We start from the raw sequence: 26,821 nt of genomic DNA on the forward strand, positions 1-26,821 counted from the left end.
AGAGCCCCAAAATCGTGCACCACCCCGAACGCATACCTCGAGTCAGTGTAAATGTTAGCAGATTTACCTGCTGCCAGTTCACATGCTCTAGTTAGTGCTACTAACTCTGCCACCTGGGCCGAGTGTGGAGGACCAAGAGGTTTAGCTTCTATGATGTCTGTGTCATTTACAACAGCATAACCTCTACATAATTCACCTGTGTCTGTTTGTCTATGACAACTCCCATCCATATAAAAAGTCACATCCACATTCTCTAAAGGTGTGTCATGTATGTCAGGTCTAGCAGTAAAGGTCTGATTCAGATATGTCATACAATCGCACGTATCATTATGTCCGCTGAACTCACCTCCTGCCAGCAACTCATCTCCCTCCACCCTTTGTACATCATGTTGTACATATGGTAGATACGTTGCTGGGTTCAGCGTGCTGCAACGTTTAACAGTGATGTTTGCGGGTGCGATTAGGGCTAATTCCCATTTGGTAAACCTAGCTGAAGAGACGTGTCTGGTTTGAGCTGAGTTCAACAGAGCAGATACAGCATGGGGAGTGTAGACAATCATATCATGACCCAATACTACATCCTCACTTTTACTCACCAATAGAGCGGTAGCTGCTACACTTCTTAAACAAGTGGGGAGTGATCTTGCTACCGTGTCCAATTGGGCACTGTAGTATGCTACGGGCCTACTGGCATCACCATGTTTTTGTGTAAGGACACCTGCAGCGCAACCATCGGCTTCCGTACAATACAAATCAAAAGGTTTCTCATAATCAGGTATTCCCAATGCAGGAGCTTTTGTCAGGCTATCCTTAAGATTAAGCAAAGCCTGCTCTGATTCCTTTGTGTGTATGACACGAGCGGGCTTTGAGGAAGAGACTAATTCCTGTAAAGGCAAGACCAAAATAGAAAAACCTGGGATCCACATTCTACAATATCCACACATTCCCAAGAAGGTACGGATTTGCTGTTGGTTCTGCAGCAGTGTCATGTTTTGTATGGCCTGGATTCTATCATTTGTAAGGTGTTGTAACCCCTGGGTTAGGCAGTGTCCCAAATATTTTACTCTGGATTGGCACGGCTGTAGTTTGTCCTTAGCCACCTTGTGTCCTGTATGCGAGAGATGAAGTAACAAAAGTTTAGTATCATTCAAACATGACATAAACGAGTCAGAACATAGCAATAAATCATCCACATATTGAATTAGAACAGATCCATTTGCAGGTTGGAAAGATTGTAAACAGTCGTGCAATGCCTGGGAGAAGATACTGGGGCTGTCTATGAAACCTTGGGGTAATTGTATCCATGTATATTGCACACCTCTGTATGTAAATGCGAATAGGTACTGACAGTCAGGGTGGAGAGGCACAGAGAAGAAAGCAGAACAAAGATCAATGACAGTGAAATGGGTTGCATTTGGTGGGATCTGCATCAGGATGACAGCTGGATTTGGCACTACAGGGAATTGGCTCTCTACAACCTTATTAACACCTCTAAGGTCTTGTACCAGCCTATAACCCCTCCCACCACTCTTCTTTACTGGAAAAATGGGACTGTTGGCTACACTAGCTGTACGAACTAAAATTCCCTGTTGCAATAATCGCTCAATTATTGGAAACACCCCTAATTCTACCTCCTGGTTTAGTGGGTACTGGGGAATTTTTGGAGCTTGCCTACCGCTTTTTAAGTTTACCATTACAGGGCTTACATTTGCCATTAATCCAGTGTCCTGTCCATCCTTAGTCCAAAGGGAATTTGGAATTTGGGACAACATTTCATCTACCTGTGATGGATTTTCTTTTAAAACTGTAGAGTGATACATTATCCTTTGACGAGTGTCTAACATATCCCGCACCTCGTATACCATTCTCTCTGTGATATATAAAAATACACCATCAGGGGTGCAATATATAACACATCCCATTTTACATAACAAGTCTCTTCCCAGCAGGTTAGTAGGGGTCGCAGCTGCCAGAAGGAAAGAATATCTGGTATGCAACGGCCCAATAGTAACCTCTGTGGACTTTGTTAAAGGATAATGTTCCACTTTACCTGTTACACCCATTGTTGGTACTGTCTCATTGGTCACCTGTAAATTAACGGGAGATTTCATCACTGACCTGGTCGCCCCTGTGTCTACAAGAAAAGGATATTCAGTACCAGCTACATCAACCATCATGACCGGTTCTTCCCTAGTACTTCCTGTTAACCTGTCTATCTGTAGACTACAGGTATGACCTGACCCCTAGCGTTGGCTACCATTCTCCAATAAAGCATTTACGGCCACAATTGGAGCTGGTGCCTGTTGAACATTTGCTGGTCTCTGTGCATATCCCTTATGGGGATATCCAGGTCTTCCCTGATTTGGGGTTCATATTCGTTTTGCTGTACAATTTCTACTTAAGTGTCCTGTTTGTTTACAATTAAAACATGTCCGTGGATCAGGTGAAATCATGTGTTGTTGTGAGGTTTGAGCAGAGGGTAATGGTGGTGGATATGGGTAAGGATAGGGAGGGTAAGGGTATTGTGGGGTATATGAGTATGGGACCTGTGGTTGTATTGGGTTAGTGGAATAGAGCTGTGCATGTTGTTGTGTGGGGTTAGTGAGGGCAGGTGTGGGTGTGTGTGCAGGTGCAAGTGTGTCTGTTGGCTGTGATGTTACAGTCATTCCATCCAGAGCTTGGATACTGACAGCCATTAGTTTTTCGCTCTGGGTCTCTCTCTTTTTGAGATGTTTTTATCATGTTCTATGGCAGACTCTATGAGGTTATCTATTGTGAGTCCCCTCCAGCCAGGCTGTGAGGTCTGAACCTGAGTTTTTAAGTTCTCCTTCAGACCGTGCATGAGTACCATGACTATCATTCCCCTGTGGTGAGTGCTATCTTTAATATCTTCTATCCCAGTGTACTGGGTGATAGCCTGCAAGACCCCAGTCGCAATAGTCTTTTGCAGTTTCACTCTCCTTTTGCTTGATTGTGAAAATTTTGTTCCAGTTAACTACCACTGGAAAATATATACCCAATTGAGTTACAATGCGGGAAATGTTACCTTGGTTTACTTGGTCTGTTAAGGGAACGTCACCATCCAATACACAATCCGTGATAAATTTTGTCACGTCGGTATTGCGTGGCAGACAAGCCCTTAACACCACACGCCAATCTTTATTAGTTGGTTCATGAGAACTACCCAAATTTCTCAAAAATCTTTGACATTTGGCTAGTACCTTTTTGAGATCGGGGAAATCATTTATGATGGAATTTAGTTCTGCTCTTGTCCAGGGACAATGCATTACTACTTCCCTCGTGGGCACTACACCATTCGCATCTGCATTTCCATTCGGAACAGTTATCGTCCAAATGGGATGCAGACCGGTAGCGTTGCCACCTCTGACCTGGTTACCTGGCTGGGGGTTTAATCTGCTGCTGCTATGTATGGTATGAACAACTTCCTCTACGGGTGCAGAGGGTGTTAACACTTCCCTTGCTGTTACCGATGGAGATGGCGGCACCACTCGTGATTGTGGTGATGCAGCATCTCTCATTTGCACAGCATGGGAAATGGCAGACATTACAATAGGCTCATCATCCATATCATAAACATTTTCTTTATGGTTGCTTAAGAGACGGTACAAATTGCTTGTTACATTTTTATGGGTATTTTTGGTAACTGTACTTGCACCTCCATCCACATAAGGTGGGGGAGGTGAGCGTGAACTGCTGGCAATACTCTCCACAACGCTACCTTGCCACACGTGCACACCATTTTGCGGCTCGCCCGTATTGCAATTTAGCGTCGCGGATGTATTTTCTGGCAATGCGCTCGTGACGCTAGTTTGCATCGTTTGCACATTTTTAAGCCACGCATCCCCCTCATGCTGCCACAATTTTAAACATTCACAATATTTGACCTTTTTCTCTCGGGAGCGCATCAGACTGATGTGATCCCGGACATGATCTAATACATCCTTATCAAAACTACCAATTCTGGGAAACGGTCTAACACTCTTCATCATCATTTTAAACCATACATCACAATACCTTATTGCATAAGTACCGTACTTAGTATGCATAATACGACGGGCCGATCCGATCGGCGCCTCCATTAGCAGCACATCATTGTCTAACATCTCTACTGTTTGCATGGCTCCCATTCTGAGACAAAATCCTACGCTTTTCAATAAAGATTTAAACTGGTGAAAGACAATCAAGATACTTTCACTTACCTGTGGACGATTTAAGTCGGCGGCGCCCACACACCTGGATAAGATTTGAAAAAGGCAACTTCCACACCCGGATAAGATTTAGTAAGGCAACTTCCACACCTATGGAAGTTTATATGTCGGCCACTTCCACTCACCTCTCTACAACAAAAAAAACATGTACACCTGCTACTGTGTATAGAATGGCAAAGCTACTTACCGAACGGCTAGATTAACCCTTGCACCTAGCCCTTAAGGATCATACAATACCCTTAACTTTGTCCAACAAATACTCACTGTTACACACTTTTTTCCTGCGCAGAAAAATAAACGTTAACCCAGATATTGATAGCAATTGAAAAAGGTAGACCTCAATGGCTTTGTTTAAATACGTGGCAGCAGAACCGGAAGTACGTATACGCTATTGTGGGACCAGCCGCATACACAATAATGTGACTACCACACAACCGTATAATGGCTTTTTAGCTGCGCATGCAAAAGTGCATTTTTTTTTTTACTGTGCGCAAAACTGCAACTCAACCGCGTACTCAATACTGCGGCACCCCTTTTAAACGTTAGGTTCTATCAACAAAGGAAAACAGACTTTTTCCTTTCTTGTCCCTGGATTCTAGTCAGCTTCCTTGACTCACACGAAAATGGATAGCGACCTCTCAGCACAAAGCGGTTACAGGAAAACCCTGTATGTGGCCACTCCACCCTTTGCTGAGATATCGATAGCTGTATGTGCCGTGTGAGTAGGTAAGTGACCTCACTACTACGAGCCCCCAATTAACGATACTGAAATTAACCTCTATGTACCCCTGCCTGTACCTTCTAAAATCCTACCTATAAACCTCTAAGGATGACGTTAAAAAAGTAAGGGAAGAAAAGATGGGATACTGGAATAACAGAATTTAGGTCTTATAAGGAATGGACCCGATAGGTCAGTGTAAAGTTGAGGGGGTATGGAGACTACAATAGAAAGTCTTGGGGGGGGGTTATGTACTGGATGGCTCAGTGTAGTGATAATGCAGTGTCCCGCAATTTGATTATTGTTAGTTAAGTAATGGTGTGCACAGATGTTGTTGCCCGGGATATGATTCTCGGGGTAGGAGTATGGTACTGGAGTTACTGGGGGGTGGTTCTCTTTGACACAGTGTCCTAGGTGTGGCGGTGCACTGGTGAACACCTGGACTGAACCGACAGAAACCTGCACTCCGCACTGGAAGGACCGCTGATGTCTATGGGGGGATAAAACGGTTGTGGCTTGGGGAACCAGACGCCGGTACCCCCCTCTAAATTGAGACTTACCTCCTCAGGTCTCCTCAGTGATCTGCTCTCACCCCTTACTGGCTTGTAGTCTTCTCGCGTATCTCCTCCTGTCGCTTCCGGTTCAGTCAAGTGTTTGCGGCCTGTCTGGTGCCGCCGAGCTGTGAAATGTCCATGGTGGTCTCCAGATCTCCTCTCTGTTAGTGTGAATAGGTGTAGCTCCAACGCGTTTCAACCCTTGTGAGGTCTTCTTCTGGACAATGCAATGTGAAGAAGTTATCATTTTTGCCTTACGGCAAGGTGCTCCATCATGTTGGAAAAGGCATTGCTTGTCACCAAACTGTTCTTGGATGGTTGGGAGAAGTGCTCTTGGAGGATGTTTTGGTACCATTCTTTATTCATGGCTGTGTTCTTAGGCAAAATTGTGAGTGAGCCCACTCCCTTGGCTGAGAAGCAACCCCACACACAGGGCCAGTGCAAGGTTTCTGGGCACCCTAGGCAACATTTCACCAACCACCAGTTTATAATATGCCAAACAGCAGGGTGCCAAAATCATCATGTACCCAATATAACACTGCCACAAATTCATAATATGCCACACAGCTGTACCACAAATTCATTATATGCCACTCAGCCATAAATTATGCCTTTAATTTGTTTTCTGTGGATGTAGTGGTGCCCTCCAGTGGCTGGCGCCCTTAGGCGGCTGCCTAATGGTAAGACCGGACCTGCCCACACATGAATGGTCTCAGGATGCTTTACTGTTGGCATGACACAGGACTGATGGTAGTGCTCACCTTTCCTTCTCTGGACAAGCGTTTTTCCAGATGCCCCAAACAATCTGAAAAGGGGATTCATCAGAGAAAATAACTTTACCCCAGTCAGCAGTCCAATCCCTGTACCTTTGGCAGAATATCAGTCTGTCCCTGATTTTTTCCTGGAGAGAAGTGGCTTCTTTGCTGCCCTTCTTGACACCAGACCATCCTCCAAAAGTCTTCGCCTCACTGTGCGTGAAGATGCATTCACACCGGTCAGATGCCATTCCTGAGCAAGCTCTGTACTGGTGGTGCCCCAATCCCGCAGCTCTTTCTCTTTTCACTATAAGTAATGGACTCAATATTACCAAATAGTAATTAGCGCTACCTAAGAATGGGTGATGAATTCTAACATATAGGTGGATTCACCAGTAACCCCCAAAAGATAGTTTTGGCATATATTCAAGCGACATGGAAGATAGCATAGCTGATATCACTGATCAGATTAAAGGAGTGAAAGTGGTTTGTGCCCATACCTATAGATGGATAGGATGTGGTTAGCATTACTGCCACACAGCACTGAGGTTGTGGGTTCATTTCCCACTATGGCCCTAACTGTGTGGAGTTTGTATGTTCTCCCTGTGCTTGTGTGGGTTTCCTCTGGGTGCTCCGGTTTCCTCCCACACTCCAAAAATATACTGGTAGGTTAATTGAGTCTCATCAAAAATTAACCCTAGCGTGTGTGTGTGTGTATGTGTGTGTGAGCATGTGGTAGGGAATATAGATTGTAAGCTCCACTGGGGAACTGATGTGAATGGACAAATATTCTCTTTAAAGTGCTGCGGAATATGTGTGTGCTATATAAATAATTGGTAATAAATAAATAATGATAACAAATGGTATGGAGTGCCAAGGTCAACCCCTGTGGATTGTGTAGTGGCAGAATACCGACACCAGGAGGAGTGCAGCGGTCTTTGGCACCATGCAAGACCCAATGAAGCAGTTGATGAGGTATAAGCAAATTGGTCAGTTGCTCCACAGTGCATAGACCTTTGATGTTGAGCCTGTTAAGCACAGTCCAGGATCCGCCGTTTTGTGACATTACCCCCTCCCCTTTTAGTGGTGGGCTCTAAACATCCCATAGAGGCTTATGCAAAAATGTTCCATGGCAAAAAAACGCAGGAGATGTGGGATATGAATAATAATAATTTTCACCTACTTTTGTAGAAATTAAATATTGAGGCCATTTATTACAAAGGTAATATAGGAGATTGCATGGATATTTCCTGCTTACATTCCAGCAGTCCTGACCTGTCCTGGTGTCCCCATACAACAAAATAAATTCTTCCAGATTTTCTCCTCAGAGAGCAACAGTAGGTGAAGAGAAGACGGTGACATCTAGTTTCTTTATTCTGGTTCAAAGGTGTAGTGTAATGGTTTTTCCAAAAAAATAAAAGTGACAGCTGCCGGGCTCTCTGCACCATCTACTCCCTCCACTTATGTCCATGTTTAATTTTGCCACTATATGTCACCATCTTCTCTTCACCTGCTGTTCCTCTCTGAAGAGAAAATCTGGAAGAATTGAAAAATCCATGTGCATACTGCAAGGAGGGACCTCCCCCACCAGACGTCCATAAGCGTCATTGTCTGCCTATTCGACAGACCATATCTTCTGGTAGGTGCCCTATATATACAGTATGATCTAAAGGAGACATTATTTTATACATCTACACTATGATTGTGTTTTTCGTTGTGTTCCCGAGTTCTCTCTAGATAAAAGAAGTGGAAATTACATTTCTAATTAGGACTCCATAATTAAGGGAAGAAAAATAGAAACCTTGCGCTCCACTGTAAGGATACAATATTCCAATGATTCAATGTCAATTTTATACAAATACATAAGTCTTTTGGATGCTTCGAATCTTCTATTAGTCAATTTTTCTTACATCAGGGGTTTGTACATAAAGAGAAAATATCACAATAGTGTACAACGTTTATGATGTTTATAAATCTTCAGTAGATAAAGTATAGTAAAGTCCAACTGGAAAATTTCTTCCATATGTTCCCAACCACGTGTCCGTGTGTGTAACGTAAAAACACGCACATGTATGCTTTATAACAACAGCCTGGTATAAGGAATAAGATATTTTAGTGCATTTTCATCTCTTATCTGTATATTTAATTGTGGAATATTTTTTTATTTTTTTTGTATGAATAAATACCCCTAAACCTATCATTGGAGTGGGAGAGGTATTTCAATCTTAATGTGGAGTCTTACATATCAGTTGTTTTCACCAGGAACTACTCTAAGTGAGTTTGGTCATAGCTGTGCCTGATATACAGGTTACAACCCTCTGCACCAGTTCCCAATGAGATGAGGCTGGAAACACAGTAGTCAAAAGGAAATTAGCAAGCCAAGGTCTGGTACACAAGTAGTCCATTTAGCTTAAGGACTAAGCAGGAGCGAAGTCAGGAATATCCAGAGTCAAAACCAGGACACAGGTGCAAGGTACAAGTCATTAGACAAAAGGGATAGCCAGGATAATCTGGGACAAACACCATGTAGCGAGCAACAGGAGAACAGAACTACAGTATATGCTGGAGAATAGGGAAATAGGCCTAATGCTCTGGCAGTTGTCTGTTACCAGAGGTAGACTTATATAGGCTGTATCATTAGCATTGCTGATGTCATCGATCACATGATCATAAGAAAAAAGGAGTAAAAGTGCTAAGCACCCACCACTATAAAGGAGGACAGGATCCCAACATAGGAATAGAGGATACATGAACTAAACCCAAAAAAAGAAAGAGGTCTGTGTGGCAGTGCACAAGGATTGTGTGACTGTTAAAGACTTAAAATATTATATTTTATTCATTTGCATTAAAAATACATGTTTTATTAAAGACTTTAAAGAATAAGCGAAATATTAAAAAGATATTAAGAGATAATTTAGTGAATTAAAAAAATACTTTTCGACTATGTTCCATTCGCAAGTGATTAACAGCGAGTAATAGGGAAGTGTGAGCCGTATATATTTCCTATTGTGTTTCTGAATATCTGTGTCAGCATTAATATAAATAATACAAACTAGGATTTCAGATTGTAGGCACTATTTGGTCTATATCCAATAAGTAATATGAATATGGTCACACAGTGTTCTATTTATTAATTCTATTCATAAAGTACGAATGCTTGTTTTTAACACGAATCTAGTCAGACAACGAATATCCTAATATTTTATATTAGTGCTGATACATGGAACATAGTCGCAGAGTCATTTTTTAAATCACTTCATTATATTTTGTTTCATTATTTATAATTTCACAATTAGAAATACATATTTAATATTTTGCTTATAGTGTAAAGTCTCTAATAAAACATATTTTTTTATTAAAATGAATAAAATATAATATTTTAACAGTCATACAGTCCTTGTGCACTGCCACACATTTTTTTTGGGGGGGGTTTAGTCTACAGTATATCTAAGTCTGGCGGTAGCACATCCTTGCTTGCTTTATTGGTATTAACGGCACAGTGTACCTAGGGTTTATAAGACTGTGTAATAGGATCGGGGTTGGAGGTCCCTCTCCTGGGGTAGATGAACATCTCCAAACACACAGCAGCCAGGAAACAGCACAACAGTCCAGGGTTTTTGTGCAAGCTAGCCGCAGCTAGTGTTTATTGTGCAGTATAAAATGGAAAACATATATATAAATCCTAGCCTGTCTGGGCACCAACTAAACAATAAATTCCCTCTCAAAGTAGTAAAGCCTACTGCCCTCATCACAAACAAAGGCATATGCACAGTACTTACAAGTAGTACATCACAATGTCTCTGAACAAGCCTGACTGCTTGCTCTCCCCAGGTATGAGACCCTAAGCCAAACCCTGGCACAGCTTATATCAGTCTCTCACAGGTGCAATCACTTAATTAGCCTGCTCTCAGGCTGAAGGCCAGAAAACCCAAACTGGACTTTGTGGATGGAGCCCTCCCTTCTCTCTCACATCCACACCCCCAGGACCCATTATCTGGCTTTTACTAAAAGCCCAAATTCTCATCAAGGCGGCACAGACATTTCCAGGGGATTTAAAATACATAGGTCAGAAACCATGGACAAATATATATGCCATTTGCCAGTGCTTCTATCACAGACTATTATTGTAAATCTACATAATTACTAAGGTTAAGTTATTTATCCAAAGAGGAGAATATCAAATTATAAGTGTCATAGAGCACACATGGGCCCTCATTCAGAGCCACTCGCTAGCGGCAGTACGCTCGTTCCGAGCGATGTTCGCACATCTGCGCATGCGTACGGTTTTTAGTACGCATGCGCGAACCAGTCAGTGTGGCCGAAAATCGTTGGTACGCAATATAGCGAGGGCCTGCTATTTTGAGTGACAGAATGAGGCGTATGTGGGTGGTAACAGGGGAAGGTGCTTGAAAACGGGGAGTGGAGATCCGAACGCAGGCGTGCTTAAAGGTCAAAACGGGCGTTTTAAGGGAGTGCATAATTAATACAGCAGCGTCATTGACCACGTCACTTGGTTTTTTTTAACTCAGAACTGCTCGCAAAATAGCGGTTGAAAACACCAACCACAAGAATAGCGAGCAGTTCATATGCTGTACGATGTACTCGATTAATCTAATAAATAGCTGACATGACGTATGGTGCGTGCGGCCAGGGGGCGTTTTTATCAAAAAAAACGAGCGTATGTTTTGCTCGCTCGTTCAGACTTAGAGGTGGGAACAGACTGCAATTTGCGAACGGATCATTTGAATAGCCACCCCTTGTTTTTGAACGAACGACCACAAATAGCGAACGGCTCTGAATCAGGCCCATGGTCAGCTGCTGTGCAGTGTGTGGCAACAGAAGGAGTAGCGCAGTGGCCTCTGGCAAACCCAGTGAGGACATTGAGGAGAGATGAGCAACTTGGTCAGTTGCCCTACAACATGGAGACTATCCTTGTGAATCCAGTATGCACAGACGGTGATACAGCATTTGTGACAGCACATTTGATTGGATTATTGTGTCATGGAGGACAATTTATTAGATCCATCAGAATCATTTCATTGCAGATCTCCTAACCCTAGGGAGGTTTGATTTTATTACATTCATAACCTGTGTTGCTATAATATGAGAATAATGTAACAGATCATAATTTTATCCTACCTATAGTAAAACATTAATGTTTCACACTCGTGGTATTTATAACTGCATTCATATTAGCTATAATATCTAGCTCATGCCTATCCATATACAGTATGTTTTTTTGTGCTTTACTGTATCTGTTATGTTTACTATATTCATGCATGTCCTATCTGCAAGATGTATGCTAATTCTGTAATATTATTGGGCCAGATTCAGAGCTGTACACTAGTGCCGCCCCTGCTGCGTCTGTGTATGCTAATGCCGCTGGTGCTGCGTCTGTATATGCAGCTGCTGTATGAAAATATGTAAATGTTGCAGACACTGAGGATTGTATTATGACGCCCACCTGATACTCTGCAAATCTAAGCATCTGCGTACATAGATGCAGCATCTGCTACAGATCATTCGATTATCAGTCTTCTGAGTAACCCTATGGCTAATGGTCAACAGAACTAAAATGCTGACGCTATTTATACTTAAATAGACAGCTTGGTGTCTATGCTGGGAGTTTAAAGGGTGTACATTACACAAAGGAACACATGCTGAGCTGTACGCATATCTATGTGCACATGGGGATGCGGTCAATTGACAGGTGGATGAGATGCTGCCGGTTTATATCCCAACTGCACAAGCCCGGAACGGAACTTAAGATAGGCATTGAAATACTGACGCTTATCTTAATCCCGATGCCGGAAGCCTGATCTCTGCCGTCCCGATCGTCAACAGCCAGGTAAGTATACTAATTAACCCGGGGATGGAGGGGTTAGGTTTAGACACCCCCGGGGGAAATTAGGGTTAGACACCCCCTGCGGAGGGTTAGAGTTAGGCTAGGGAAAGGAGGGGTTAGGGTTAGGCACCACTGGGGGGAGGCTAGGGTTAGGCTCCCCCCCTCCCCCCGGGAGTGTCAGGTTTTGGGTGCGGGATGGGGGGTTAGGGTTAGGCACCCCCGGGCAGATATAGGGTTAGGCACCACCCTGAAGGGAAGGTTAGGGTTATGGGGGGCGGTTAGGGTCCTCAGTCAGGATTTCAATACCATTCGTGCACATGAATCTACCTCATATGCACCTGCTTTACTACAAGTCATTAACATCAACACGTACTGTACTTGTATATCCCCTATGCTAATCGCAAAAGATAACAGGCACATATACGCTAACATGCTGGTTTACATGAGCTGCATTTGCATAAACACTGTTACTGAAATTTGCTTTAGTGAGAACTGCCCTTCACGCATGCGTTTCGCCTGTTCTGTTCCAAATGTAGATGCGATCAAATGCCCTAAATCAGATGAATCTCCGCCACTTTTTCATCCGTCCCTGCTGACCTGCTTGCTACTTTATACTAATGCCAGTATCCGCCCGGCTATGCTGACTATCCATGTGTCTGCATGTAGATGGCTGGCCCATGCACTGTTTTTCAGCCATCACCATTAGTATTGGGAGTGCAGAAGATCCATCAGAAGCAGGCATCTCATCTCTATTTGCATGCTCTAAACAGGTGCAGAATTCGGCCTATACACCCACCACACTCCCATGACACTCCCATGAGAAGGATTAGTTGCCATCCAGAAGACAGTCCATTCAAAGAGAGATCTGTCAACTGATGGATCACTCCATCTGCACTTTCAATCTCCATCCGTGTGTGTGTATGCGTGGTACAGACTATGTGCATGTGCAGTTTGAAGATATCCGCAAGATCCGACCGCATTTGGCCTTGCGACTGACTGAGAATCAGGCTTAAAATGTGCTTGCCTCTACATTCTAGACCATGCGTGTGCTCATTTTCTGATAATCTACAGATCAAATTTAGTCAAGATACAGATGCATGTTCAGCTCTGTATCAGCTCTATTATAACAGGCGTTTCCTGTAATGGATTACATTTGGAGTCAGTATTGGATTGCTCAAGCACAAGGTAAAATTCTGCATGAATGAATTCGCAGTTTGCATATCAGTTCCTTGTACTTACTCCTGGGATTTCTAATCACCTGAGTAGATGGTAGTACACATACTGCAGCTGGCAGACAACAGGATTAGTTCCTATAGCAACAGAGATGCTTCAAATAACTTGGTCAGAATTATGAGGCTCAAAGTTCAAGTGAAGATGTAAATGAGCAATAATAAATATGGCTTATCAGTATCAGTGACTATTCCTATGTGCCAGAGGAGAAATGACAGTGATGTCATTTTAACAAGAAAGTTTAAACTTCTATCGTCAGATGATAGATGTGACCCATAAACTTAAACTAAACTTAACTAAAATAAACACAGGAGACCAAGTTATGCCGTTTAAATTAATTGGTCAGCTTTATTTGGTTACAAAGGTAGACATGGTGGCAGGAGAAAGAACGGCAATTAACCAGCGTCCACTTGTCTTAGGCCGGAAGTAAATCACAACTTGTGAGGGCCAACTATCCCAGACAAGGGTAGGGTGATCTTAAAAACTTGCAAGGGCCAACTATCCCTTTCAGAGCAAGTGATGTGGCCCCAACACCCATGCCAATACACCATTCATCCTGCTCGGTCGAGAGGTGCCGCTGACCCCAATAGGGTGAAATCAGCCTATCAGTGCATTGAAGGGGTGCGCACCGCTATTACTGCTGCAAGATGGACACTTCAATATTGCCGGTCTTTCCCGCCACAGCGGCTCTCAGGAGAGAAGCAGCCCGCCACCATGCTAACCAACCAAGCCCTTAAAAACTGCAAAAATATCTTCTAGAAGCAAAAAATTTTTTTCCTCAGTAAGATGAACTCCATCCCTGCGGAAAAGGTGGGCATCCTGAATCCGAATTAAAGGATGGTGCACCACCAACCCTCCCAATTCCAGCACGTGCCTAGCCACCCATTTGTTAACCTTCCTCCTGGACCTTTCCAAAGCCACACTATTATAACTATCGCCATGAAAGCCTGGCGATGATAGGGGACCACATCAAAAGGCAGTTAGGCAATAACCGAACCACCTCTCTCAAGTCACGAACAATCGCATGGTGCAACTCTAAAGAAGTTTGCTGGCCCAAATCATTGCCCCCGAGATGTATAATTAACACTAAAGGGGAACCAAATTCAGCTACTGACCTGTGCAAGCTGCGCAACAAAGCTTCCCAAAGCATGCCCCTCTGCCCCAACCACCTAACACTCTCCCAACGTGGGAACACGGAGGCATCTACAGCAAAGCGCGACTGCCCGGCCCAAAAAAGAAAAGAGTGACCAATGAACCAAATGGGCCTAGCGTCCTGGACACCGGCAAATATACAGAAATAAAATAGATAAGTATATATGCAGCATGTAAATCACAAAGGAGGAGTGGGAGGGTGGGAGGGGGGGAGGAAGACTTGACCCGAGGTGAAAACCTACAAAAAACCTGCTGGATCTTTTTTATATTTCATTCGTTCACATTAATATTATATTAAGCTAAACGATCAATGTCCAAAGCAGGGAAAAATCTCTCGGGACCCCCACCGGAAAGGCAGCAAGTTGGCCAAGGCACTCAAGTCGAAACGAATAAAGTATAACAATATATGAGTCCAGACGAACATAACTTCTGTAGGCATTGGACTTCCATCTTCCGAGAGCCTGGATCTCCTGTGAAGAAAGACCCGAGGAGGCCGCAAAAGTGGCGGCACCTATTCTAAAAGAATGGGTGCCGTAATCCGAAGGGGAAAGCCCGAGGTGCCGTATGCAGCGATGGAAGACCGATCTAAATTGGAATTTAGTCAAAGGACTTCCGTCCTCGTGCATAAGCCAAGCCCCCGGCTGCATTGGCCTGCAAAGAGTATATTGGGAGGCCAAGTGAACCGGACAAATCCCGTCATCAGGACAGGATTTCAGGGACACCCATTGACCTCTACCCATCTGATCGGTCTTGGAACGCCGAATACGGCACAACAGCGTATCACGCAGCAAAATGTGACAACGAAGCAGAGGGGGCTGAGCGCGGCGCGAAGATGCTACCAGCTCGCTGATGCGAAAAGCCCCATGAAAGGCCATCGCAAAAGCGAGGCGGAATAACAGAACCTCGAATTGTGAAGAACAAATGCCCGTCAAACTTTCACCTAGACGCGCTAACAAATCAGGACCAATAGGACGATGCTGGTCATCCGTGGCAGGCCTGACACGAGACCAACCCCTAAGGGCCCTTTGTATTAAAAAACCCTTAATTATGTCCCTCCGCCCCGCTAGGCGCAAAAAGAACTAAATCCCAGCAAGCCTCTGGGCAACATAGGCCCGCGACCTGCCGGAATCGAACAAGAAACAAACAAAAGCAACCATATTAGTATCACGAGAGCTACCTGATGAACTCCGTCCTTGCAAAAACTTCTCCCACTGTTGCCAAGATGTCTGGTAGGCCGTCAACGTCCGTGGGGCCACGGACCGACGTGCGAGATCTTCCATTCTGGTTTGATGATCTGCCAACAATGAAATGGACAAAGCTCACCTTTTAATGCCGCGTACGGGGCCAATTCGCGGAACCTCTGCAAATCCTGTCTGAAGAGCGCATCTGCAATGGAATTATCAGTACCCGGCACATGACGAGCTGTGAACAATATGTTAAACTGCAAAGCGCGCAGAACCAGCCAAGCAAGAAGCCGCAACACTGGTAGCGACGACGATCTTTGGTTATTGATCGCATGTACTACCCCCAGGTTATTGCACCAAAAAACTATGGAACGGTCGCGCAACCGCTGACACCATAGCTCCAATGCCACCACTATGGAAAACAGCTCCAGTAGGAGCAAGTTCTTGGTCAATCCTGCCTGTACCCATTCCGCCGGCCAAACTGAAAAACACCAATCTCCTCCCAAAAAAGATCCGAAACCTGATGATCCAGCAGCATCCGTGAAGAGCTGCAGGCAAGCATTAGGCTGAGGATTCGCAGGCCAGACGCGCACTCCATTAAAATCGACCAAAAATGTCTCCCAAACCGCCAGGTCCAGCTTTAGTTCAGACGACAGTCGCAGAAAATGGTGCGGTTGACGTAGCCCTACCAAAGCCCTCTGTAGCTTCCGACAGAAAATCTTCCCCATCAGGATAACTCGACACGTAAAGTTAAACAGCCCGAGCAGGGATTGACCTTGACGAAGAGTTACCTTTCCTTCTGCCAACGCTAGGAGGATAGTATCCTGTAAACGACGAATCTTGTTCGGCGGCAGCCGGCAAAGACCCTCCAAGGTATCAATTTCAATACCCAAGAAAACCAGCTTAGTGGCTGGGCCCTCAGTTTTATCGTGCGCAATAGGTACTCCAAATTCCGAGAAGAGTGCTTGCACTGAAAAAAGGAGATGATTGCAGCGACGCGAACCAGCTGGACCTACGCACAAGAAGTCATCCAAGTAATGGGCTATGCTCGTCTCCCCAGACCCCACCGCGACACACCAATGGAGAAAGGAACTGAAACGCTCGAAGAACGCGCAGGAAATCGAACAACCCATCGGAAGACATTTGTCCAGGTAATAGCCATCCGTCAACCGAAACCCCATGAAGCGAAATGATTCAGGATGCATGGGCAACAATCTGAAGGCGGACTCAATGTCCACTTTCGCCATGAAAGAACCCGGACCCGCTGCGCGAACCAACGCTAACGCAGATTCGAATGACTGGTACTGTACGCGGCAGACCTCAACATCTATGGCGTCGTTAACCGACGTGCCTGACGGATGTGACAGGTGCTGAATTAAACGGTAACTCCCGGGGGCCTTCTTGGGGACAACACCCAGAGGGGAAAGGACCAGATCGGGTATCGGAGGCTGCGGGAAAGGTCCAATCATGCGACCCAGCCCGACCTCCTTCATAACCTTATCCTTTAGCACGTGAGGTAAATCGCAGGTCGAGCGTAATTCCTAGGGGACCCGGAACTGACAGGCCGTATTATTGGAAGCGAAAATCCCTCTGCAAAACCCTTACGCAAAAAGGCGGCGTCGTCCCGCACAGGATACCAGTCTAACCATTTTGCCATGGCATCCAGACGAATGGGAGTTGACGCTTTACTTTGGCAGACCGTTTGGCAGAGGGTGCCGCAGCGGAGGCCTGAGCTCCTCCTGGACCGCGGGAGCAGTCCTTACTGGGGTGTGCCGCTCCGCAGCGGAGGCACTGGTGTCGAAAGCGACACCTGTTACCAAGGGTACAATTCCCATTGTTGTATGCGTAACACTTCTGCTTGTTTTGCCCTCCATTGGCTGTCCTTGGTGCCGAGGGGGACGAGGGTTGAACTGGCCGCCCAGGGGACTGATCAGCAAGGATGCGTGTAGGCTGTGTCACCTCCATCCACACCTCAACATCTTTACAACCCAATTCCATGACCTTAACCCGATCTTGCTTTCGATGAAACTCTTCGTCGTATTGACGCCACGCCGTACTGCGTGAGGCCTTGAATAGGCCATGTATCAGGTGTAAATATCAGATAACATTAAGGTACTCGGAAGGCCTGGTTTTGAGATAGCAAGTTGAGAACACGCAGAACCCAGATAACCAATTCGTGTAAGACTTAAAGGCCTCCAGACCAATACCCCCTTTTGCCTTTGCGGTCGCAGCAGCTTTCTTCGCCGTAGCTGTAAGGGTGAACATATCTACGTAGCGCCCTTTTTTGATCCGCTGCTTAACCCTGGTACGCATACCTCGAGTGACAGCTGTATTAGCGTAGTGTACAACATCCTCCGGACCCGCTCCGCGATCTACACTGGTACTACTGCCGGAGGACCGTTCGCTAGAATACCTGTGACGACGTGAGCGACGTCTACGAGACCTCCTTGCCCTTTTACGCCTAGCCTTCTGCGAACTATCGCTTGAAGAGGAGGAGGAAATGGAAGTAGACCCACAGTCAGATGTACTGTCACACTCACCAGAAGCACTGGCAAGGGCATTGGTAACTCCAGCGCCTGCGTTCGCTCCGACTTTAGCCATCGCACTTCTGGTCAGGGCTGCGACCACTGTTAACTCCTCCAGACTGTCGTCTGTAAAAGAAGAGACTGAGGTGGCATCGTGCGCATTGTCTGTGTCCATAGCCTGATTGGGCTGAGGAAGGGAGATGGCAGAGGGAGAGAAAGAAACGGAAGGAGCTGCGGGCATGGGAGCGAGGGAAAGACCGCAAATCCTGCCTAATTGCTGCACCAGCGGGCCAAGCTGCGTCTGCACGGCGGACGCCGCCGATGCAGAAGGGCCTCCAGTGTCAGCGTTTCCAGGCTGCTGGGTCAAAAGCGGTGTCAGTGCACCCACCACAGACACCAGCAGTCCGGCTATGGCACCAGCATCCAGCAAAGGAGCACTCCCTGGTGCCGCAGGCCCTGCAGGCATAGCAGACGCCGGAGCAGCTGCCACCCCCGCAAGCCTGGAGGAGCTGGCTACTGCAGACATGGGGGACCCCATGTCTGCATCATTATAAACAGAGGGCAGCAGAAGAGGAGGCGGATTAACCTGCCTGTCACTATGCAGGCGTTGGCTCCACCCCCTTCGTCTCCGCCCCCCGCCTGTAGTAACATTGGCCTGCGTGCAAGCCGGCGCCATGACAGGCATCCAGCCTGCATGCTTATGCGGCTGCTTCCGCCGCCCTTCCCCCCGGACTTCAGCCGGCTCACCACTGGGGGAGAAGGGACGGGCGGTGTGACTGCCCGCTGCTGGCCGCGGGAATGGCCGGAGCGCGCACCCATGACTCCTGCGGGTGCTGTAGTATGCCCGGCCGCCCCCGATCCCCGCCTGCCCTGGTCCCTAGTCGCACTGGTACTGGCGACCAGCGAGGAACCAGGGGCAGGCGGAGGCAGCAACAGTGGCATTTCGCGGCACCGCCGCGGCCGCGTGCCCGGGACTGCAGCGCTTGTTGGTAAGGGGGCCGCTTCACCTGACCCTCCCGGACGCCGGGAGGGCAGGACCTGAGGGGGAAAAAGCGCGCCGGGCCCAACACCGTCTGACAGACGGGCGGGTACCGAGCGCGCACGCTGGGGGCGGCTCATGGTGCTTAATCAAATTTAAGCAAGGAGGTAGCAGCAAAGAAAGGGAAAGAAAAGTCAGATAAGAAAAAAGAGTGTAGATATAGGGAAAGTATGGAGAAGAGAGTAGGGAAAGATATAAAGAAGGGAAAGAGAAAGTAGGGCTGAATAAAAAACGTTTATCCCAACAGACAGATCTGCTAAGAAGGAACTGTACTTTCCTGGTCGCAGATCAATTCAAAAGAGGCAGATTTTACCACAGTAGATTCTCTACCCCTCTCCCTAACTCCGCCCCTAACCTAACGTCCTATCGCATCTGCCTATAACTGTAAACAAACATTTTTAACTTTATTAACCCCTCTATCCCTGACTAGAAGTTTATGTGCAGTCGGCTCTATTCCTAACCTCCGTTATATTTTGTTTAATATTTGGCAAAAAAAAGGTGACATCAATTATGAATAGTAATAGCATACATTTTGATTTTTTTAGCTTAGTTTCTCTTTACAAGAGTACATTATCATAGATCAACAGAGACTTATACCATATGTTTATTCATATTATCTATATGTATTATTAGGAATTAAATAGGATAAAATCTTGGTTAAGATTCCGGAGGAAAGGGGGGGCGTGGCCATGGCGGATCTGGTGTAGGCAGCTGGTCCTGTAGGCTCCCCAGTACTATATCCTGTATATCTATCCTGCGCACAGCTACCCGGATAAAACTGCTCACCATTGAGTACTTACCCTCCCGGGACACTGCTGTGCTGGTCCTGAACTCCGAGGCCGAATACGGCGCCCGGCGGGGTCGCCGAGATTTTGGGCCTTGCCACCGCCATTGCTGGATTGCAGAGCCTCGGCTGATGTTTGGCGCTTCCGGTGAGACGCGGCTGTGCTGGCCGGGAGTGAACTCCACATCCGGACTGACCCTTCTCCTCGTGGTCGGGCAGTCGAGAAGACTCCGGTGAGTGCAGCTCTCTGTCCCCTGTGCCTCGTGTTGGCCTGATGCTTGAATGGGCCTCCCGGCCACGTGACGCCACCGTAGTTTGTGCTGGGCGCCATTGCTGGACCCCGACAGGTGGCTGCTCTCTGCTCCTGATTATATCAGGGGAGGTATTCGGAGTGTGGTGCCCTGCGTGATCTATACTCCCTGCAACTTTTGTGAGTCAGTATCATCACCTAATATACTATACTAATTAAACCTAGCTGGATATTTCTGTGACTGAGCTCTCTTGGATCTCTATTTCAGCCTAGTCTTTATAGCATTCCTATCACAAATACCATACTTTCAAGATATTGTTTATTGGGCAGTGGACTGCTATTGAGGGACCGGCTATTACAATATAATGGGAAAGTCCGGACATGGTGCGGCAGCTACGGCTAAACTTGAGCGCTTTGTCCGCTCATCAACGCCACCTGTGCCTCCGAGCATTGCCCCCCCAGGGACATCCGGACAACCAATTGTCGCACCTAACACTGGAGCGGGTTCCACTACATCTTCGGAGGTGACCCTACAACAGGTGCTGGAGGCAGTCACCTCCTGCGAAGCTAGACTAGCTGACAAAATCGAAAAAGTGTTCAGTCTGATCTGTCTTTATTACGACATGATGTACAACGGGTGCGGGAACGGGTCGGAGAGGCAGAAACCCGTATTTCTAATCTAGAAGATTCGCACACCCCATTACAATCACAAGTTGCTTCTCTGACTACACAAATGGCTACTCTGCAGAACAAAATATCTGATATCGAAGGCAGACTCCGTCGTAATAATGTGAGAATTGTGGGGCTTCCTGAGAAAGATGAGGGTTCCGCCCCTGAGGCTTTCCTTGAAAAGTGGCTCATCGATTTCTATGGCAGAGATTCTTTTTCAGCCCAATTTGCAGTGGAGCGGGCACACCGTGTCCCTCCTAAACCTTTGCCTCCCGGTGCTCCTCCACGCACATTTATTGCTAGACTCCTACATTACCAAGATCGAGACACTATTCTCAAGTTAGCACGTATCAAAGGTCCATTGGAACGGAATGGAGTTAAAACTTCTATTTTTCCAGACTTTGCGGTGGAGGTACAAAAGGACAGAGCAAGATTTCTCCCTATCAAACGTCACCTCCGTGACCTAAATCTATCATATGCAATGCTTTTCCCCTCTAAGCTACGGGTGGTGGCAGATGGGGAGACCAAGTTCTTTGCTTCCCCAAAAGAGGCGGCGGCTTGGCTGGATCGTAGATCACCTGGTTTCCGGCAATTGGAACCAGAGTGATTATGAATAATATATAATTTTGTGAATATATCTATATTGCTGTTGGAATCGATGTTCTCAGATATAATATGTTACCTCATTGATTGCAATATATAAACTAAGTAGGTACTGGATAGAAATGATAGTTTACGGAGGATAGTATTCACTACATAATACTTTAGCTATAAAATCACTCTAAAATATGTCTGTTCATATAAGAATAAGTGCATAGGGTACTGTTGCTTTAATAATATTTCTATACTGGGGAGCCCATCATGTTCTTTGGTGGTCATTAAAATCCATTGCTCCTAAAACTCTCAGCTTGTTTTGGCTATCAGAGTAATTGTTTGGCTGGGTGGGTTGTGTTACTATTAGTTTGTAGGGAGGGAGAGTTTAATGTTTAGGGATCCAAGTATGCCTTGGTTGGGTTGGTGTACAGGGTGGGGGGGATTTGGGAGAGATTTATTTCCTCTTTTTTTATCTTTATTTGATATTATTTTTCTGTTTGGTAAAGTGATGTACTGTACTGCCGTATTGACTATATGTATCCGCTCTGTCTGTCTGCACAATGGCCCTCATTCAGAGCCGTACGCTCTGAGCAGAGCGCACGCTCTGAATGAGGGCCGCCCTCCATAATTATGGAGCGTCCTCCTGGATGCTCGTATAGCTGTGGGTCACCACCCACAGCCTATACGAGCGTGCAGTTTGATGGCCGTGATGGTCGTGACCATCGCCACTGCGACCCGGAGCCTTGAGGTTTTCAACCGCAAGCTCCGGAGTGATTTTGGCTCTATCAGAGCCAAAATCACTCCCACTGACATCACTAGTGATGTCAGTGGGCCGGCTTCTGACGGTAGGCGTTCCCTTGGGAACGCCCACGTCAGGGAGGCACGCCCCCGGCATGCCCACCAAAGGGGGTGTGCTGTCAATCAACATCGACAGCACGCCCCCTTTGATCAGACACAACGAGCGAAGGAAAGTCCTTCGCTCGTCGCGTCTGGCGCATGCGCACGACGGAGCTCCCTCTGTCGTGCGCATGCTCAGTGCAGACCATCGACCCACTTGCGAGCGGACAGCCGCTCGCAAGTGGGTCTGAATCAGGCCCAATGTCTCTAGTGGTTTGCTGGGGGATATCCTGAAACTCTTTTTACTTCCCTATATATGACTAAAATATTGACTTGGAATGTGAGGGGTATAAATGATAGGATAAAACGTTCCTTAGTACTTAGACAGTTGCGACACTATGGATCAGAGATTACCTGTCTTACAGAAACGCACCTGGTGGGTGGGAAACTTTTATCACTTAAGAGACCATGGGTGGGTTGGGAGTTTCATTCCCCATTTACCTCCTCTTCTAGAGGAGTGTCTATTCTTATAAGTAAAACAGTCCCATTTGTCTGCAATACCGTTAAAATTGACCCTGGAGGGCGATATGTTTTCTTAGATTGTAGCATTCATTCATTTAATATATTTATTTTAGCAGTATATATTCCTCCACCCTTCTCATATGAGGTTTTGAAGCATGCAGCTGAATTTGTAGCCTCCTCTCCTGATACCCCAATTCTGTGTCTTGGGGACTTCAACAATGTACTAAATCCTGCTATGGATAGGTGGTGTGAATCCTCTGCCTGTCACGTCCCATCAGGTAGAAGGATGGCAAATTTTGTGGCGGATATTGGCTGGATTGATCCCTGGCGGGAAAAACATCCAAATACACACCAATACTCCTGTTTTTCCCATTCCCATCATTCTTTTTCCAGAATAGACTTGGCCCTGGTCTCCAGAAACCTATTGCCCTGCATCTCTGGTATAGAGTACAAGGCTAGGGGCATATCTGACCATTCCCCGCTATTCTTGCAGTTAGATATTAAAATAGATAAGGGTCAGCATTTTTGGAAGCTACATCCCTCCTGGTTGTTGCAGATGGGGGCGGGGTCTGAACTGGAGGTGGCATGGCGGGGCTACTTTGCCGATAACATGGGTTCTGCTCCTACTGATATGATATGGAATGCATTCAAGGCCTTTATGCGAGGATCACTGATAAAGAGGGTGGCAGAGCTGAAACTATTCTATAGGAAAAGGGAAATTGAATTGGAAGCCAGATGCCGAGCTTTAGAGTTGTCATATCTGGTGGATAAGCTAGAAGCCTCCAGGGTATCATGGTTACATGTTCAAAAAGAATGGACTACTCATTTACAGGACCGAACTAGCCGTCGATTATTATTTACTTCACATTCCAGATACTTTCAAAGTGACAGATCAGGTAGCTATCTAGCGTACTTGGTTAACTCGGATAGACCTAGTAATACTATTGCTAAGTTGAGATCAGCTGATGGCTTGGTAGTTGATACAACCCCTGAAATAGCGGATGTGTTCCTGAAGTTTTTTAAGAATGTCTACTCATCTGATTTAAAATGTAGCCAGGTAGAACTGCGGAATTATGTAAATAATGCCAAGCTTCCTATCATTACTAATGAGGCCAGTGACACATTGGAGGCCCCCATCACTATTGAAGAGATTAACGCAGCTATTAAATCATTTCCGAGTGGCAAAGCTCCCGGAATTGATGGTATTCCCCTTGAAGTTTATAGAAAACATGTGTTATTTTTTGCTCCCATATTAGACATATTTAATGCTTTGTTTAAGGAAGGGATCTTCCCTGCCTCCATGTCTGAGGCGGTGATAGTGGTACTTCCGAAGCCTGGAAAAGATCCCCTATTTCCAGAGTCATATAGACCGATATCCCTGATATCCACTGACGCTAAAATTCTGGCCAAACTCCTGTCTATGCGACTTATTACAGTTATTGCTACTATAGTTCATCCAGACCAGACAGGATTTATGCCCGGGAAATCCACTTCTGAGAATCTGAGGAGGTTATTTACACATCTACAGATCTCCCATGGTGATGAATCATCGTCAGTTGTAGTGTCGCTGGATGCGGCTAAAGCCTTCGATTCCATAGAATGGCAGTTCTTATGGGAAGTTATGCGAGCATTCGGGATAGGTCCACGCTTCATTAAATGGGTCCAGTTGCTATATATGGTCCCTAGTGCACGGATCTCAATAAATGGTTATGTTTCACCCTCCTTCCATTTATCTAGGGGAACGAGACAGGGTTGCCCCTTATCTCCAGCCCTATTTGCTTTGGCAATGGAACCGCTGGCATGTATACTGCGATCCCATCCTGATATAATGGGTCTTCGTGTGGACAATAGAGATGACATTGTGGCCTTATACGCAGATGACCTTTTATTGTTTTTGGCTGACTATGCTCTCTCCATGCCGGCGGTGCTCCAGGTTATTACAGCCTTCGGTATATACTCTGGACTAAAGATTAATTGGGGGAAATCCCACATACTTCCACTTAGGGGGTCCCCTCCCGCATCTCCCAGTATACCTCTTCCCCTTCAGTGGGTAGACGTTTTAAATATTTGGGAATCTGGGTTACTAATTCTCCGCAGGATTATATCTCTCTGAATATCCAACCATTATTGGAATATCTCCGAATGAAATCTCGCACCTGGGTTAAATTTCCTTTGACAATGACTGGTAGAATTAATTTGGTAAAAATGATCATGCAGCCTAAATTCCTATATGTATTCCAACATTCTCCTATTTATATACCGCTATCCATATTTAGGAAACTAAACAGTTTGATCTCCTCTCTGGTCTGGATGAACAAGCGTCCCAGGATTCAATTGAATACTCTAACTAGATCCCGGAATCTGGGTGGACTCGCTCTCCCTCATTTTAGATTACATTATTTTGCGTCTCAATTGGTGCATTTGAGATTATGGTTGCAGGGTGGCCCGGTGGGTGACTTGATATCTGTAATGGTCTCCCAGGCTTCGCTGGGACACTCCCCTATACAGGCACTACTTGCAGAGGGATACTCTAAAAATGATCCTCCTGTGTTTTATCAAGCAATTTACATTTGGAGGCTAATTTCAAAAATGGTCAAGTATGAAGGTGTAGACCCAGACACTTCACTGTGGAACTCCAAAACATTAGAGGAGTTGTCCTATTTACAAACAGATAGAGTATGGGGTTCTAAAGGGTTGTTCTCTTTGGGACAATTGTATGATAATGGTATTCTTAAATCCTTTACTCAGTTAAGGGATGAACTTTGTCTACCTAGCTCCTATTTTTACCGATATCTTCAATTGCGACATGCTCTATCTGCCCAATTCTCGGACTCTTCGCCAAATATATTAGACTCTCCTATTAAAAAGTTATTGTTGTCTATGGGGTCCCGTAAATTTATATCTAGTATATACTCTTATCTTATGTCCGCTCATCATTGTTCGGACCTTCCTGGTCTTTGGGAACGTTGGATGTCTGATGTGGGTCCTGTGAGTGATGAGTCCTGGAGCCTTGCCATGGGGTCTCCGAGATGTTCTACTGCATCAATTAGATTTCAACAGATACAGCTATTCATTCTGCATAGGACTTATCTCACACCAGTTAGGCTTATGAAGTTTGCTGGAAGGATAAACAATATCTGTCCGAAGTGTGTTTTACTCAGTGGTACTTTCTGGCATTTGATTTGGGAGTGTTCCGTCATAAGTACATTCTGGAACAGAATTCTACAAACTGTGGCCGCTACTGGTGTCCCTATCTCTGTGCTAACACCTAGTGCATGTGTTCTAGGAATAATACCTTGTGATATTTTGGATAAACATACTACCCAATACGTCATTAATTTGTGTACTTTGGCAAAAGTTGTCATAGCTAGATCATGGTTGGCCCCGAAGGGACCTGAATATGTGACGTGGAAATCACTTGTTAATTCTACGGTGATGCATGAGAAATATATTTATATCTCACGAAAGTCTGAGTCTAAGTTTGAGAAGACATGGAATAGACCCACAATTGGCTCTAATGTTCTATTGGGAAGTTTTCTATTATGCGGCAATGTCAGTATTAATAATAATAACATTAACGCTGTTTTTTAAATGTGCTAAGTACATCACAGTTGTAAACTGTTAGTTAGTATGTATGTTTAAGAACATTATATTTGTTTATATGCATATCTATATTCTGTTCTTTTTCAATCGATCAAGCGAATGGGAACGGATATTTACTCTGTCTGTAAATCCCTGTTCATATTGATGTTATTTGATATGTATGTATGCTATGTATATGGTAAGCTGTATGCTCGTACGGTATGTTTTCAAACTAAAACTAAAATAAAAAATTTACTCAATTTAAAAAAAAAAGATTCCGGAGGAAAGTGTTCACAAACTTCCTCTTCCCAAGTAGGGGGTATATTTATCAAAGTTCGATTTGCATTTGATT

General features: G+C 45.4%; 1 protein-coding gene across 1 annotated transcript in view; it reads left to right on the plus strand.

Moving 5' to 3' along the window:
• Positions 1–23,497: 23,497 nt before the first annotated feature.
• The window catches only part of CDHR5 (cadherin related family member 5), a 128,924-nt gene continuing 125,600 nt past the window's right edge, over positions 23,498–26,821 (plus strand). Inside the window, exon 1 of the mRNA XM_088471037.1 lies at positions 23,498–24,425. Within this exon, the coding sequence (XP_088327163.1) occupies positions 23,498–24,425 (928 nt within the window). The remainder of the gene's footprint in view (positions 24,426–26,821) is intronic.

The sequence above is a fragment of the Taudactylus pleione genome, unplaced genomic scaffold (genome assembly GCF_031769625.1).
Source record: "Taudactylus pleione unplaced genomic scaffold, aTauple2 ptg000109l, whole genome shotgun sequence".
Lineage (NCBI taxonomy): Eukaryota > Metazoa > Chordata > Amphibia > Anura > Myobatrachidae > Taudactylus > Taudactylus pleione.